Source organism: Chaetodon auriga, chromosome 3, assembly GCF_051107435.1.
Source record: "Chaetodon auriga isolate fChaAug3 chromosome 3, fChaAug3.hap1, whole genome shotgun sequence".
NCBI lineage: Eukaryota > Metazoa > Chordata > Actinopteri > Chaetodontiformes > Chaetodontidae > Chaetodon > Chaetodon auriga.
The window spans coordinates 25595136-25609526 of NC_135076.1; the positions used below are offsets into that span (position 1 = coordinate 25595136).

Genomic DNA, 14391 nt, shown 5'->3' on the forward strand with positions numbered 1-14391 from the left:
TTGTCAACAGGCTGGCTTTCTAACAAGTCTTTGTTAAAGGCTAGAGGCTGATAACCTATCAGTCCCTGCTGCTGCGGTGGTTTCCTTCCCAGAGCACACTCTAACACACACACACACACACACACACACACACACACACACACACACACACACGTCCACATAACGCTGCTCTGCCTGAACCTCAGGCCTGACAGGCTATCACCTTCAGACCAGAGGGAAAACAGTTCAGTTCCTGTTAAAAACCACCACACTCACGACCACGTGCTGATGTCATCCTCAGACTGCTTTAATAACGACACGATTGGTTGTTTCTGCCTCCCTCGGCTGTCCCGACGCTTTGACTGGCACTTTAACTCTCCATCGATTACGCTCACATCTGGCATCCCACATTTGTGCCAGTTGTGTTCTGACTACAGTTGGATGGAGACCAGGCGATGGTGTCATGCGTAAACTGAAAACAGCTGCGTGATTTTGTAACATTTGTACAAGTGTGACACTTTGTTTCAGAGACCCCCTCCCCCATAAAGAATGAAAATTCGTCTAGAACTCATAGGATGTCTGAGTGTCTGATAACTGACCACCATCATGTTTCGCTCCACAGGAACGCGTCCCAGCTGAAGCAGCTGCAGGACCAGATTCTATTGGAGCAGCAGGAAGCAGCTAACTGGCAGCAGCAGCAGCAGCAGCAGGACAGCCAGGAAGTCCCGCCTCCACCTCAGCAACCACCTCAGGAAGTGTCTCCACCTGCTCCGCCGTCTCCACCTCTCCCCCCTCCTCCCTCCTTCCAGGAGCTGGAGAGCAACGCAGCCATGCAGGCCAGCACCTTCAACTACGCCCGGCCCAAGCAGTTCATCGCTGCTCAGAGCCCCGGCGGCGCGGGCTACACCACCCAGTCCTCTGGCTCCTCTGGGTCCAGCCTGTCCTCCCCCCTGTCTCCTCCCACCTCACACAAGCCCTTCAGCAGGGTCGCCGTGCCCCCCTTCACCAAGGCCGGCAGCATGGAGTCTCCGAGCTCCCCTTCCTTCCCGCCTCCGCCTCCGCCCTTCCTCAGCTCCAGTAACCTGTCCTCTCCTTTAGGCCCCACCCAAGACTTCCCTCCCCCTCCCCCTCCTCCCCCTCTGCCCGTCTCCTTGTCTCCAGCCCACTCAGATATGTCCTCGCCGTTCTCCTCCGTCCCTCCATCTCCTGCCTCCAGCTTCCTGTCCTCAGTGCTGCCCTCCACACCTTCCTCACCTGGCAGCCCTACAGTCAACGCCCTCGGCCTCCCCAAAGGCAACGGGACTGTGTAAGTATCCCTCACATGCTCTTTTACACTCGGTGTCTGTCAGGTCTTTATGCTCTCTGTCGGATAAACCTGCTGCCAGCTCGAGGCCGGATGTCTGCTCGATGGAAGATGATGTGTTTACATTTTTATTCAGCGTGTTTACAGGAAAACGCTCACTGAAGAGCCCTTTAGACAAACACAAACCCACAGAGACACAAAAGTGTTCCCAAGGTGCACGAGCTGTAGCCTCCATATGGCATGAAAATACACGCAAGGACCTCAGAGACACTCAGGTTTCAGTATCGTAGTTCACGTATACGGTGTGCAAAGTTACTGGCTGTCAACATCTGTCTCTTCACAGAGTTCCTCGCTCAGCTCGTATGAACCGCAGGGTTTCTGGATTTCGATTTCAGGCTCTGCGTATTGAGTTAGCAGATCCAGATCTCTTGTTGTGTAGATAATCCTCCTCTGATGGCCGTCCCACAGGGAGAATTTTTTGTTATTTCCCCCCATCAAGGGCATTCCACCTTCAACTCCTCGCCAGTCATTTTTCATCAGCCCCTCACTCGCCCCTGCACTCCCCCTCTCGCACTGGCATTCCTGATGCAGTTGTGAGAGATAAGAAGACACATTGAGGAATGCTATAGCTGGACATGTCCAGATAAGGGTGGATGCGCGAGAGCCAGGAAAGAGGAGCTGCGACGTGTTGAGATAACGTGTGTTTAATGCTGAAAAAGGCTCTGTTTTGTCCTCTTTCAGCAAAGCGTTCCCCAGGAAGTCCTCCGGCCCTCGAACGCCTCGCGTCGCCTCCGACTCGGACATCCAAGGATCCAAGGACGCCGTCATCCAGGACCTGGAGAGAAAACTGCGCTTTAAAGAGGAGCGCATAAGCAATGGTCAACAGGTGTGTGTGTGTGTGTGTGTGTGTGTGTGTGTGTGTGTGTGTGAGTGTGTCTTCTAGCCTTATTCCATTACTGAAGGAGCTGTGTGTTTGCAGGCAGTTGGAGAATGAGCGTGTTCAGTAACATATTAACAAATCAGACATTTATCCATGCAAGAACGCAGTTTTACCCATAAGAGTGTATTTAAACAAGCTGTCGTGTCTTGCACCCTCAAATAAATTCATAATGTTTTCTCCATACATAATTACATCCCTCATTAACACACGGCGCAGATTCAGTAGCTAGCTGATGGTGTGTATAAGTGTGTGTTCTGCAACTCACACACTAACCCCTGCCGACCCCATTAATCCCTGCTTCCAGAGGTTAACCTATGAGGAGAAGATGGCTCGCAGACTGCTGGGTGCTGACAACGCCGCCACGGTTTTAAACACACAGGACACAGAGGAGGAGCCAGTCACGCAGGTACGGTGGCTAAACGTTAGGATCCACACACCTGGAGGGAAAATCACACACACACGCACCTGAAATCATACAGGCATGGAAACGTTTGACCAACATGTCTACACCAGCAGTGTTTACTCTTTTTTTTTTCCACACTAATCCCACTGTTGCATGAATGCCACACAGTCACCCTCCTGGTTTCTGCTTTGTCCTCTGATACTTTGCTGGTGTCATTCCTATCTCATGACTACTGGCTTTCCTTTTGAATCAGAACACACCCCCAGCCTCAGTCCCTGTAAACACCGTTGAAGAGCGAGTTATGAAAGCCGGGTATAAACACTGTAAAGCCCTCCATAAAAAGCTCTGTTTATGCGAACCAGTAGAAACCAGTGCGGCTGCAAACATGCTGGGGAGTAACACTCTTTGAAGGCTCCTGTGGACGTGCAGCACCTCCACACACTGCTGCTTGTTCATTCATAGATGGACTGGGATTTTTTTTTACACATTTCCACCTCTGGAGAATTGATTGAATTTATGTTTCTAATTATATTTTTGTCATTTAAAAGTAAAACACAGAATCCTCCATGAACAGAGAGCACACACTCATTAGTTAAGTGGAGTCACAGACATCACTGGAACACGAGCTGAGTCCACACATGAACTCGAGTCAGCACCGTGCCCCCCCCCGTCCCCCCCTCGGTGTGATGCAGCCTGTTGGCATGAGGAGCGACCTGATTGGTTGCGGCGCTGCAGCACTGCATGGCTCTGAGCACAACTTGTGAGGCTGAATTAGAAGCATGTGAATTCAAATTGTGTGTTGTTTGAGAGCAGGTAAGATTGGACACACGCTGAAACACACAACACACACACACACACACACACACACACACACACACACACACACACACGGGGTAAGTGTGTGTGACGGGACAACATGCAGACAAAACTCCCTCTTTTCTCTCCACAGGAAGAGAAGCCATCCGATAGAGAATCTGTCCCTCAAAAGGTTTCTGAAACCTTTGTTTCTCTCTGTCACCTCGTGGTTTTTCATTCACCGTGTGTGTTGCTGTGTGTAAGTGTGCACACAAAGTCACGCCGAAAGCTCAGATGTGTTCACTTTGACCGGAGCAGGATCAGGTCTGGGAATTAGCTGATAAGAGAACAAATGGAGCACAAAGGGCAGCAACACGGAACGAGTGTTCTGGTCCCTGCGGTTCCACGTTGGCTGCGCGGTCCGTCCGCAGGCAGGCGCGTCCGCCAAACACCACAGGGCGGAGCTGACGGAGCATGCGTTCACCTCGATCTCTGCACCTTTTATGCACTTTGTTGTTGTTCAGGTAGTTTGACTTGATTCAGATGATGAAGCATGTTCAAGCTTGATTGCAACACAAGTCGGCACGTTTGGTTTTACCCAGACTGCACTCTGTTCTGTCTGCAATGCATGCTGCAATGCTGCCACATTTTAGGTTGAAGTAGCAATTAGAAAAATGACTTTGTGAGATGTCAGAGAGGAACGTGCTGCAGCAGCTGCTGGTGCTGTTACAGGAGAACACCTCGGTGCGTCAGGACGGGCCGTTTGCCGTCGTTATGAGCGGCAGGACTGAGTTCAGGAGGATAAACGCTGGTTCTGCAGCTGCAGCGAGGCCTGTCATTATCTGAGCGATGTGTCATCAGACCACGCGGCTCCGCAGATGTTCCCTCTGCCTGAGCAGAGCTGCACTGATGAGAGATTGATGGAGATGGTGGGAAGGAGGAGAGACTCATCTGGGCAGAGCTAATCAGAGCAAGTGGGTAGTTTGGGTAAAAACGAGGACAGGTTAATTGGTGTGTCAGGAAACGTGGAATCGGGCAAACCTGCACTTCCTGGTGGCTTTCTGCACGCTCTGAAATGCGCTCGCCTGCGTCGCATGGTCACACAAACCTAGCAGAGTGTTTCTGTCTGCCTCTCTCTGAATCTCTTTCTCTTTCTCGTAGGAATACAAAGTTTCCAGCTTCGAGCAGCGTCTGATCAGCGAGATCGAATTCCGCCTGGAGCGTTCTCCGGTGGAGGAATCAGACGACGACGTGCAGCACGATGAAGACTCCGCCGGCCAGGGGGTGGCGCCATCCTTCGACCAGAAGCTCAAACACTACAAAGTCTTTGAGGGCATGCCGGTCACCTTCTCCTGCAAGGTCAACGGAGACCCCAAACCAAAGGTGGGAGCTCTTACTGCGCGTCGCTGAAATCACCCTGATTAAACATCGTTGGCTGCAGCCATCGTTAATATTAATGTTTGCTCATTTTGAAGCGTCGATGACGGCTTGGCTTCCTTGCTTGGGAGTAGCTGATGTGTGATGTCGATGATGGAGGGTGTAGATGTTGGACATATGCTCCATGTTGCGATAGGAGGAGGCCTGTTGTGAGAACACACACTGGGCCGGGCCGGCTGCCTGGCTCTGTCCACAGTAATGACGTGGTGATGACAGGCTTCAGGAAGAACACATGAAATGAAAGAACTGGCAGAGAGGCACGAGGGACAGAGCGCCGCGTTTAAACAAAGATAAGAGTGCATACTCAGGCAGGAAACTCATAGATGTCGCCTCCTCTTTATTTCGTGTCTCAGGTCTACTGGTTCAAAGATGGAAAGCAAATCTCCAAGAGGAGCGAACACTACAGGATCAGCCGTGACCCTGATGGGACCTGCTCTCTGCACACCGCTGCAGCTTCACTGGACGATGACGGCAACTACACCATCATGGCAGGCAACCCAGAGGTGAGCAGAGGGGCTAAAATAGGACTGTGCGTGTCTTTTGATTAAACACACAAACAAAGCACACACGTCAGTCTCCAGCCTGAGAGGGCGTTGAATGAGACAGGAAATCACCAAAGCCCTCATGAGGGTCAAACGTTCATGTGCTACACTCTTTCTAACAGCTTTTTCCAGCTCTAACACTCACATTTTATTTCCTCCTCACGCTCTGACAGCTGCTAGTGGTGTGGTGGAGTGTCAACACCTCATAAGCTCCCTCTCTCTCTCTCTCTCTCTGTCTGCGTCTCACCCTCACAGGGCAGAGTGAGCTGCACCGGCAGGATGATGGTCCAGGCTGTGAACCAGCGAGGCCGGAGCCAGCGCTCCACACCCGGACACATGCGCAGGTGAGGCTTCGCTGACTGACGGCAGGTGGAGGAAAGGCAAAAAGAGACATCTCCGTTTTGGCGGGCACATGCGCCGCAGGCCGATGGCCATCTGCACGGCGTCTGCGCTCACTCACTGCTGTTCAGTGCATCACTCTGACGTAAAACGTTCCAAGAAGCTGCGGCTCGCACAAATGTTTGCTGCGAGCCGAATCGCAGTTTTTTTTTTCCTTCGCTGAACCGTCTGTTCAGGAGAGAAAAGCTCGGCGTTAATGAGAGGGAACACCTGTTCGCTCTGTTCTGTTCTGCGCTGCTCTAATGACCTTGTATATACGGTGCGCCTTCATCCGAGCCGCAGATCAGACGCTCCTCACGGCACATAAAACAACCCCACCTGTACCCTGTTATCTAGATGAACACTCCCTGAGCTCACACATGTTTTGAATGAGAACAGAGATTCAGATAAAAATCAGCGTTTCGCTCTCTTCACCCTCCTGCTCGACGAGCGGTGATGTCATGACGGAGTCACAGGAACGCCCCGTAGGTCAAAGGGAAGAGCAAAACTGTTCACACTGTGTCTGTGAAAGGGGATATATCTGTATATACATACAAGACACGCTTCATTATATAGAAATATCTGTAAAAAAAATGCTCCAGACGGAGTTCTACATTCAGCAAATGTGAACTGAAATCCTCTTAAATACTTTTAATGCTGGAATTTATTGATATTCCCTGTCAAATCGCACATTTTATGACAAAATTCAGGCAAACTTTTGTTAAAATCCCAACTTTTTAAAATAAAAATGAATGCAAAGGTGTAAAAACGCTTCCATCATCCAGAAGCTGGTATTTCATCCCAGATCCTGTGTGCTTCCCTCCCTCCGTCAGGCCCAGGTCCAGGTCCAGAGACAGCGGCGATGAGAACGACAACATCCAAGAGCGCCACTTCCGCCCCCACTTCCTGCAGGCGCCCGGTGACCTCATCGTTCAGGAGGGCCGACTGTGCCGGATGGACTGCAAGGTAAAGACACGCCTCCTGAGAGCGCAGCCCGGGTGTACGGCGTGATGGTGGGGGGGGGTGAAGGGACTTCTGACAGCGTTTCAGCGCTTTAGGTTTGGGACATTTATTCCAACGCGATTCCTAAAGTTATTGGAGGCCGTTTGGTCGGCAGAGCTGCTTACTGAGGGACATTTTTAAAACTTAAAAGGAGAAAAGACTAATTATACACCACGTTTTTAGGGCTCGTATGGCATGACAAGCTCTGAACTTTAATGTGAGGAGGACATTTTTATATCTGACCGCAGTTTCAAGGCCTTTTTTGTGGAGAAATTCTACCAAAATCTGGCATTTTCACTTGAACCGTCTGCCTGTTTGCTTCCAGTGAGTTTAATCGAACGGGATCACAGTGGAAACTAGTGCAGCCGTTCAGCCAACAGCCAGCAGGTGAACTCAGTACCTGATCTGCTGCTGTTCTTTGATACAGAGATGCTTCAAAATAACTGACTGGAGGGGAAAATGCCCGCACCAAAGAGAATATGTTAATCATAGTAATAGAGAAAGCCATCTCAGATCCGCCCTTTAATTCAGCGTCTGTGCTGCTTTCAGGGAGGCTCCATGTCTGCGCTGCCAAAGTTTCCCTCTCCGTGCATTCCAGTTTCTTCAGGGAATAAAAAGCTAGCGGAGATGTTTCATCACTTCCTCTCGTTATGAACGGCTCCGAGCAGACAGGGAGAATCCCGAGGTGTCGTCTTTCAGGGATTAAGTGGGCTCAGCTCCTTTGCGCCTCACGCCCCTCGCGCTCGTTATCTCTCTTTATCTTTTCGTCATCACCTTGCCTCCCTCCGGCCCGCAGCCCTTAGAAACTCTTTGAAAACTGGTACACGTAATAAAATAAAACAGACCCACAATTAACTCCCTATAAAAAGACGGCCTTTTTTTACGCTTGTCAGGAATAAACTGAGAGTCTCCGTTCCCTCAGAGCCCTTCGTGTCCAGGATATTTATAGCAAATATTTATTTTCAGATCATTTGTGGATTTTCCAAAGTTTCCAGGCTTAAAATGTCCAAACTTCTAAAAGGGTATTGGGCTGCTTCCAGAACAGACTTATCACTGCTTAGTCTCCTCTGTGATATCTGTGAATCCATTTATACATATTTCCAAATACACACATCCAGGGTTCCTCTGCAAACAGAGACGGGTCTTTTCTGGGGTCCCAAGACAGAGGCTCCTCCAGACAAACACAACACAGACATTTTAACCAAACACTGCTGTTTTCATACTCCCAGTAAACACACGCAGCTAAAACAAGCACCAGAGCACCAACAAGCGTCCACACATTCAGTGAACGTTAACGTCTGCTGTTGTTTCACCACCTGCAGGTGAGCGGCCTGCCCACCCCGGACCTCATCTGGCAGCTGAATGGACAGACCATCCGCCCAGACTCCGCCCATAAGATGCTGGTGAGGGAAAACGGCGTGCACTCATTGGTCATCGAGCCCGTGACCAGCCGCGACGCCGGCATCTACACCTGCATCGCCAGCAACCGAGCCGGGCAGAACTCCTTCAACCTGGAACTCATTGTTGCAGGTAAACAGAATCATTGAGAACAGAAGCGGGCAGAGGTGCATGTTGGAGTGATTTGGACGAAGGTAACACGCTCTTTTCTGCAGCCAAAGAGATGCACAAGGCCCCCTCATTCGCCGAGAAGCTGCAGAACACGAGCGTGGCTGAGGGTCATCCTGTGCGGCTGGAGTGCCGCGTCACCGGGGTCCCCGCCCCGCAAATCTTCTGGAAAAGGGAGAATGAGTCGTTCACTCACAACACAGACAGAATCAGGTAAAAAAAAAAAGCAGTATTTACATTTTTTTCAGGCTCGCTTCATCATATTTGCATCAGAAATGGACAATAGAAAATGCAGATAATCACTTCATTTTAAATTTTTCTTTCCCAGCATGCACCAGGACAACTGTGGCTACCTGTGCATGATCATCCAGCCAGCCATGAAAGAAGACGCTGGCTGGTACACGGTGTCTGCCAAGAACGAAGCCGGCATCGTGTCCAGCACCGCACGCCTCGATGTGCACAGTGAGTTCTGACTCTAAGACACACACGCACGCATGCACGCATGCACACACACACACACACACAAACACACACACGTTCAATGCAGCGTTTCCTTAAACCGTCCTGTGTCTGTCCTCAGCTCAGTGGCAGCAGCCTAACCTCCCAAAGCCCAAGAAGGTGCGTCCCTCCACCAGCCGCTACGCCGCGCTGACCGAGAGAGGGCTGGACGTGAAGGCGGCCTTCTTCCCCGACTCCAGCCCGCTGCAGCCCGGCGGCCTGGTGGAGAGCGACGACCTGTAGAGGACCGCGACGTCACCCACCCCGAAAAAAGACCCTGAAAGCTGCCCTCGCTCCTGACACAAATACAACCTCGTCCACCCGAGGGACTCGATCATTGGACTGCAGATACAGAACTGAAGGGTCGGTGGGCAGAGTGAGCAGGTGCAGCCTGGTTTTCATATGTTTTTATAGTACAACACCACCCATTATATTACCGAATCATCAAGTTGTTTGCCCGTGCTTCATTTTATCAACTGGACCTGGAAGGTGACTGAAGTGTTTACCACGAGGATGAGACCGTTCATAAACACGCTGTTTCATGAAGCGCACGGTCGGCTCTTTGGCAAAGGCTTGTCTTTTTAAGTGCCTCTCATGTCTGTAAAGATTAAAAAAAAAACAGGTTTAAGATGAAACATAGGATTACTATGCATGTTCAAGTGGTGCCATTTGAAACACACAGACTAATACTGTATCTATATGTAGCAGCACTGCACCGACTTTGTGTGGAAGAGGGACGTCCCGCAGGTGGAGACTGAGCGGCTCAAAGCGTGCGAGCTTTGACGAAGGAGATCACAAACGTTGATTATGTGTAGCGCAGTGCTGATCTCTACAGCGCGCGGTCGTAGCCGGAGTATCACACAGTATGTCAGGTCATAGGTCAGCGTACAGGAAAAGGCCGGGCCTTAAAAACAGTATGTTTAACAACGTTTTATTGAGCAGAAGAAGTGAGGTTTGGGAAGAAGGAACGCTCACACGTGGATGTGCTTTGTTTGTTTGTGGGTGAAGCAGAAGGTTGAATCTAACAGACGCAGGAAGGGAAAAGCAGGTTTTTGTGATGGACTACTTTGATGCAAGTTGAGGCTTGATTGAGGGACAAAAGCTGGTGACGGAGGGTCATTTTTGGGATTTCTTTTCCTTCTTTGATGGCTTATTTTCAACGCGTGAACTGAACTGTTCTCACTCGAGCGAGGGTGCTGTGAAAGGTTTCCGTGTATTTGTCACACAAATCACAGATTGTCCATTTTATTTTTGTATGAAGAAAAAAAAACTTTCCCATGAATCTTGACATAAATTATAGCAGCAACCTTTTGTTCACTGATAAAACAAATCTTTTCTGTATCGTGAAGTTTTATAAATATATTTACTGCCTTAAATCACTTCAGGCTTAATACAAACACGACTTCTTTGCATGTTATTTTTGGACACTTGTACGGTGCCAAACAGCTTCTTTTTCCAGGATGTATAGAAACACGACTTTCTTTCCAGTATTCAGCGGAGGAAACGCTCGACGCTGGTGAAAAGTGAAAGGTATATTTATATCTGCTATTTTCATCACCTCTGTAATACTCTGCAAAGTGGACGTCTTCTTCCGTCTGTTCAGAGCTCGCATCAACTGTGTTTGCACATTTCTATGCCAATCAATGCCTGTATATGGATTGTTCTCCTGATATTATTTTAGGTTATGAAAGTTAATAAAAATCAAACTCTTAAGAGACAGCGTGAGATGTTTTTGTAGACCGGCAGGCTCTTCCTAAATCAATAGGAGAATGCCAAAAAACACACCATCAGCCACAGTGGAAATACCGTTCCAGCTAAGAATGCTAACCAACAGCAGAATGTAGCTCAGTGTTTCAACAGAAAATAGGACATTTAGGATACGAGTGCACATGAAAGAGGGAGCACGATCGAAGCTGCAGCATTTCAAATCTCATCGCTGAGCGTGACGGTCACCTCCAACCCCGTCCATCCACACTGCAGGTCCAAAGCTGTAACCAGACACTCAAAACATTCCCAGAGCTAAAAATACCCCCCCTCCCACCTCCACCACTACCTCTAATTTCCTCCAGCTGCAGCCCGACATGCCTGGCCTCTCGGCCTCCAGAGGTGGGCTCAGGGGGCCGCCGGTGGAGGGGAAACATGTGCTGGCTGTGAGGGGGTCTCCCGGGGGAGGTGGGGGAACAAAACACGAGCGGGTGCTTTTACAGTCATGGAAAAAGACCGACTGACTTCAATCTACTGATCAAATTTAGGACCTCAGGGCACGGAGGTCTGGACTGGGCCAGACACTCTGGAGTCAGCGGCGTTAGTCACGACCCGACTGTCACACGCACATCATGCCACGCCTCCTGCGGCTGGACAGTGACTCAGCAGAAAGTCGACGGGGAGCGGCAGGACAGCGGGCCTCTGAGAAAGGCCGATTTCTGTCTCCTGTGTCAACAACCACCAACTGCCTTTATACAGCTTGTGCAAAGATGTTGTTTACTCTGTTTTACAGCGTTCAACGGGAAAACAGCTGATAATACACACTGTGCATCAAATCTCACACTCAACACACTCAGCAGCTTTCCACTTCAGCCATGAAGAGTAAATGTCCTCAGTCACAAATACCAGAGAGTCCACTGTCCCTTCTTCTTGTTCTTCATCCATTTCCTCTCCAGTCTCCAACTTGGAGGGCTTAAACGAGACAATTTCACCTGCCTCACAGGTAACTCCAGTGTAAGCCTGCTCTCCCTACATGGCCAGCTGCAGTCCTCCATCCACCACCAGCACCTGTCCTGTAACGTAGGAAGACTCCAAAAGGAAGAGGACGGCCTGGGCCGCCTCCTCCGGCTCGCCAAATCTCCCCATAGGGACGGATCGCAGCCCGTCCTCCTCTGTCAGCCCTGCCGTCATGTCGGTGCGGATGAAACCTGGAAGCAAGGGAGGGCGGGGACGTGAGACAGGCTTTAAAAAGGACAAGAAGGCAGAAACTGAGACAGACTGAGACAGTGTTGTACCTGGAGCCAGCAGGTTCACTCTGACACCGCGAGAAGCGACTTCTTTAGCCAGAGAGCGAGTGAAGCCCTCTAAACCGGCTTTGCTGGCACTGTAGACACACTGGCCGGCGTTCCCCTTCAGGCCAACAACAGAGCCTGCAAACAGCAGACAACCGTTACTTAGTGGGACAGAAATGTTTCAACATAAAACTGGTGGAAAACTTCTGTGTGACACCACGATGCTTCCAGGACTATAAGAGTGTTCTGGCCCAATTAATCAATCAAGTGATCAAGGAAGCTCTCCTACGTTCAGCCACTGGTTTGAATTTATCCGAGTGTACTAATAAAACGAATTTAGGGAGACAAGTGGATTTCAGGACTTAAGAAAAAAAAAATCATCATCTGTCATCCTGGTTTGATTTCCCAACGACAGACTGTTCACATTCGACGCTGTTTAGCTGTGACAAAAAACAAGAAAATCCTTCTCATCCGGCCTTTCAAACAACACTCAGAGGGCTTAAGAGGAGCTGAAGGAAGAATAAAATGATGCACACTGCCACCTAGTGACCAAACTGAAAACATGACACTAACCATGGAGGCCAGTGGATTCAGAGCTATCGGTACCTATATTAACAATGGCGGCTCCCTTTGTCTGCAGCATGCTGCGCAGTGCTGCCCTGCAGGTCAGCATGGAGCCCAGCAGGTTGGTGTGAAGCAGAGCCACCATGTCCTCCGGCTTGGTCCTCAGTAACAGAGCATCCCTGAAGAAACACACACACACATAACATAGGTCAGTCATAGTTCAGAGTTCTATGGCGGCATTATATTCATTTCCATACATATGCACATAAATACAGCAGGGCATCAACAGAGGAGTCTGCTCACCTGTTGATGCCAGCTGCGTTCACAAGATATGAGACGTTTCCACAGGTCTTCTGGATCGTCTCAAAGGTTTTCTGCACCTCCTGCTCTTTGGAGACATCGCAGCTGAGAGCCACGTGGTCAGCTGGAGAGCAGACACACAGGGTCTGTGAGTCAGGCCAAAGCTTACGAGACTACAGCCTGTAGGTATGAGATCAGTACTGCGTGTGTCAGAGAGGAAAATGGGGGGCACGCTGCCAGCATCCCATTCCTTCTTATAGTTATTGGAGTCAAAATGTTGTCATATATTTCATCTGCTTCTGAAAGGAAATCATTTGTAGCAGGATAAACTCATGTGGGGGGCCGCTTGACTCAAAGAGCAGCTGACAGTGATTCCTGTACCTCCACGTAGAGACGCCACAGCAGCGCGGGCAGCATCTTCGTTCCTGGACACGACAGCCAGCCTGCAGCCCCTCTCTGCCAGCAGGCGGGACACAGCCCTCCCGATGCCCCTGGAGCCCCCACACACCACGGCCAGCCTGGACATGAGCCTGCGGGAGACACACCACCACAGGCCTGAATCAGTGTACTTACAGCCAGGACAACCCTCCAGTGCATTATGGTACAGCACTAATACCTGCAACTCAAAAAGACACCATAATGTCTGTATGAGACAAAACTGTAACAGAACATGCAGCTAATAGCTAACACAGGCCTACATGTATGTACATACCGCACAAATACTGTACTGAAAGTGGTAGGATATTAAGAAAATACTGTAAAGTATAAAGAGATAAAGTCACTAACGACTACTACCGCTGTTATAACGCTTGTAAGTACTAAAATAAGATGGATAAAAAGCTTTGAATGTGCGCTAATGTTACCATGAAGCCTGAACTTGGCTAACTTTGTCTAACGTTATTATTAAAGGGGTCGATAGCAACAAGCTAACGATGGTAGCTAACGTTACATTTAACGGTCATTTTGCTTTCTGATAGCAGTTTTTTTAAGACAGAAAACTGTAACTTCATAATAAAGTTTGTACACGTAGCTGTAACGTACCTACTCGCCTGTTATTTGGCGTCGGACAAAACTTGTTCCTCTTTAAATAAGTTCATTGACAGAGGAAAGACGGGACGCCAGGGCAGCTCATGGACGCCGCCATGTTTCTTCCGTGTTGTTGCGCTGCTGCTCATCGGTCGATAGAGGGCGCAGCGGACGCAGCTCGCAGTGCAGAGCAGCACTGCTGTGGACTGTCTCTCTGCCATCTGGCTCGATGTTTGTCTCTGGGTTTTGCTGTTTTTGTGAAACCCTTTTGGCTGCAAACGTGCACGTTAATATTTGTCCACATGGACTCTGAACACCACAATAACCTGATAGTTAACAGTTCACCAGTCATTTAAATAGACCGGCAACATTTTTACATTTTATTTCCTTGCATGCGTGTTTACAGTTGATAATTTAGATAAAGAAGCATAAACATATTACTGGAAAGATCATGGATCATAGATTAGTGTTGGGAGTGTCTTAAGTCTTAAGAGACCTTATTTTGCTTCATTACTGTTATAAAAAATCCTATAATGTTTTCAATATGGAGGCTTAAATTTGACAGATATGTGTGAGTGAATGAATAATTAGCCACTCACACTGACAGACCTGCACCCCCACACTGAACCCGCTCACTGATTGTTAATTACAGTCCTCTTTGC

At 49.4% G+C, this 14391-nt stretch overlaps 2 protein-coding genes across 5 annotated transcripts in view; one reads left to right on the plus strand and one right to left on the minus strand.

The window, feature by feature from the left end:
- Positions 1-10556, plus strand: part of palld (palladin, cytoskeletal associated protein) — a 50556-nt gene extending 40000 nt beyond the window's left edge. For all 3 annotated transcript variants that reach the window (XM_076726458.1, XM_076726459.1, XM_076726461.1), the window contains 11 exons: positions 602-1285; positions 2024-2168; positions 2527-2628; positions 4582-4803; positions 5211-5360; positions 5655-5743; positions 6611-6743; positions 8102-8309; positions 8393-8558; positions 8674-8807; positions 8926-10556. In XM_076726458.1, coding sequence (XP_076582573.1) covers positions 602-1285; positions 2024-2168; positions 2527-2628; positions 4582-4803; positions 5211-5360; positions 5655-5743; positions 6611-6743; positions 8102-8309; positions 8393-8558; positions 8674-8807; positions 8926-9086 — 2194 coding nt within the window. In that variant the 3' untranslated portion in view covers positions 9087-10556. The remainder of the gene's footprint in view (positions 1-601; positions 1286-2023; positions 2169-2526; positions 2629-4581; positions 4804-5210; positions 5361-5654; positions 5744-6610; positions 6744-8101; positions 8310-8392; positions 8559-8673; positions 8808-8925) is intronic.
- On the minus strand, positions 10549-13879 carry cbr4 (carbonyl reductase 4). Of its 2 annotated transcripts, none has more exons than XM_076726467.1 (6): positions 13745-13879; positions 13085-13233; positions 12707-12827; positions 12446-12582; positions 11843-11977; positions 10549-11755 (listed from the first exon to the last, which is right to left on the minus strand). In XM_076726467.1, the coding sequence occupies exons 2-6, from the start codon at positions 13227-13229 to the stop codon at positions 11577-11579; spliced, it is 717 nt and encodes a 238-aa protein (XP_076582582.1). In that variant the 5' UTR covers positions 13230-13233; positions 13745-13879; the 3' UTR covers positions 10549-11576. The 2 variants fall into 2 exon arrangements, with proteins under 2 accessions (XP_076582582.1, XP_076582583.1); XM_076726468.1 differs by having other exon boundaries at positions 11303-11755; positions 13085-13258; positions 13745-13784.
- Between the last annotated feature and the right edge of the window lie 512 nt (positions 13880-14391).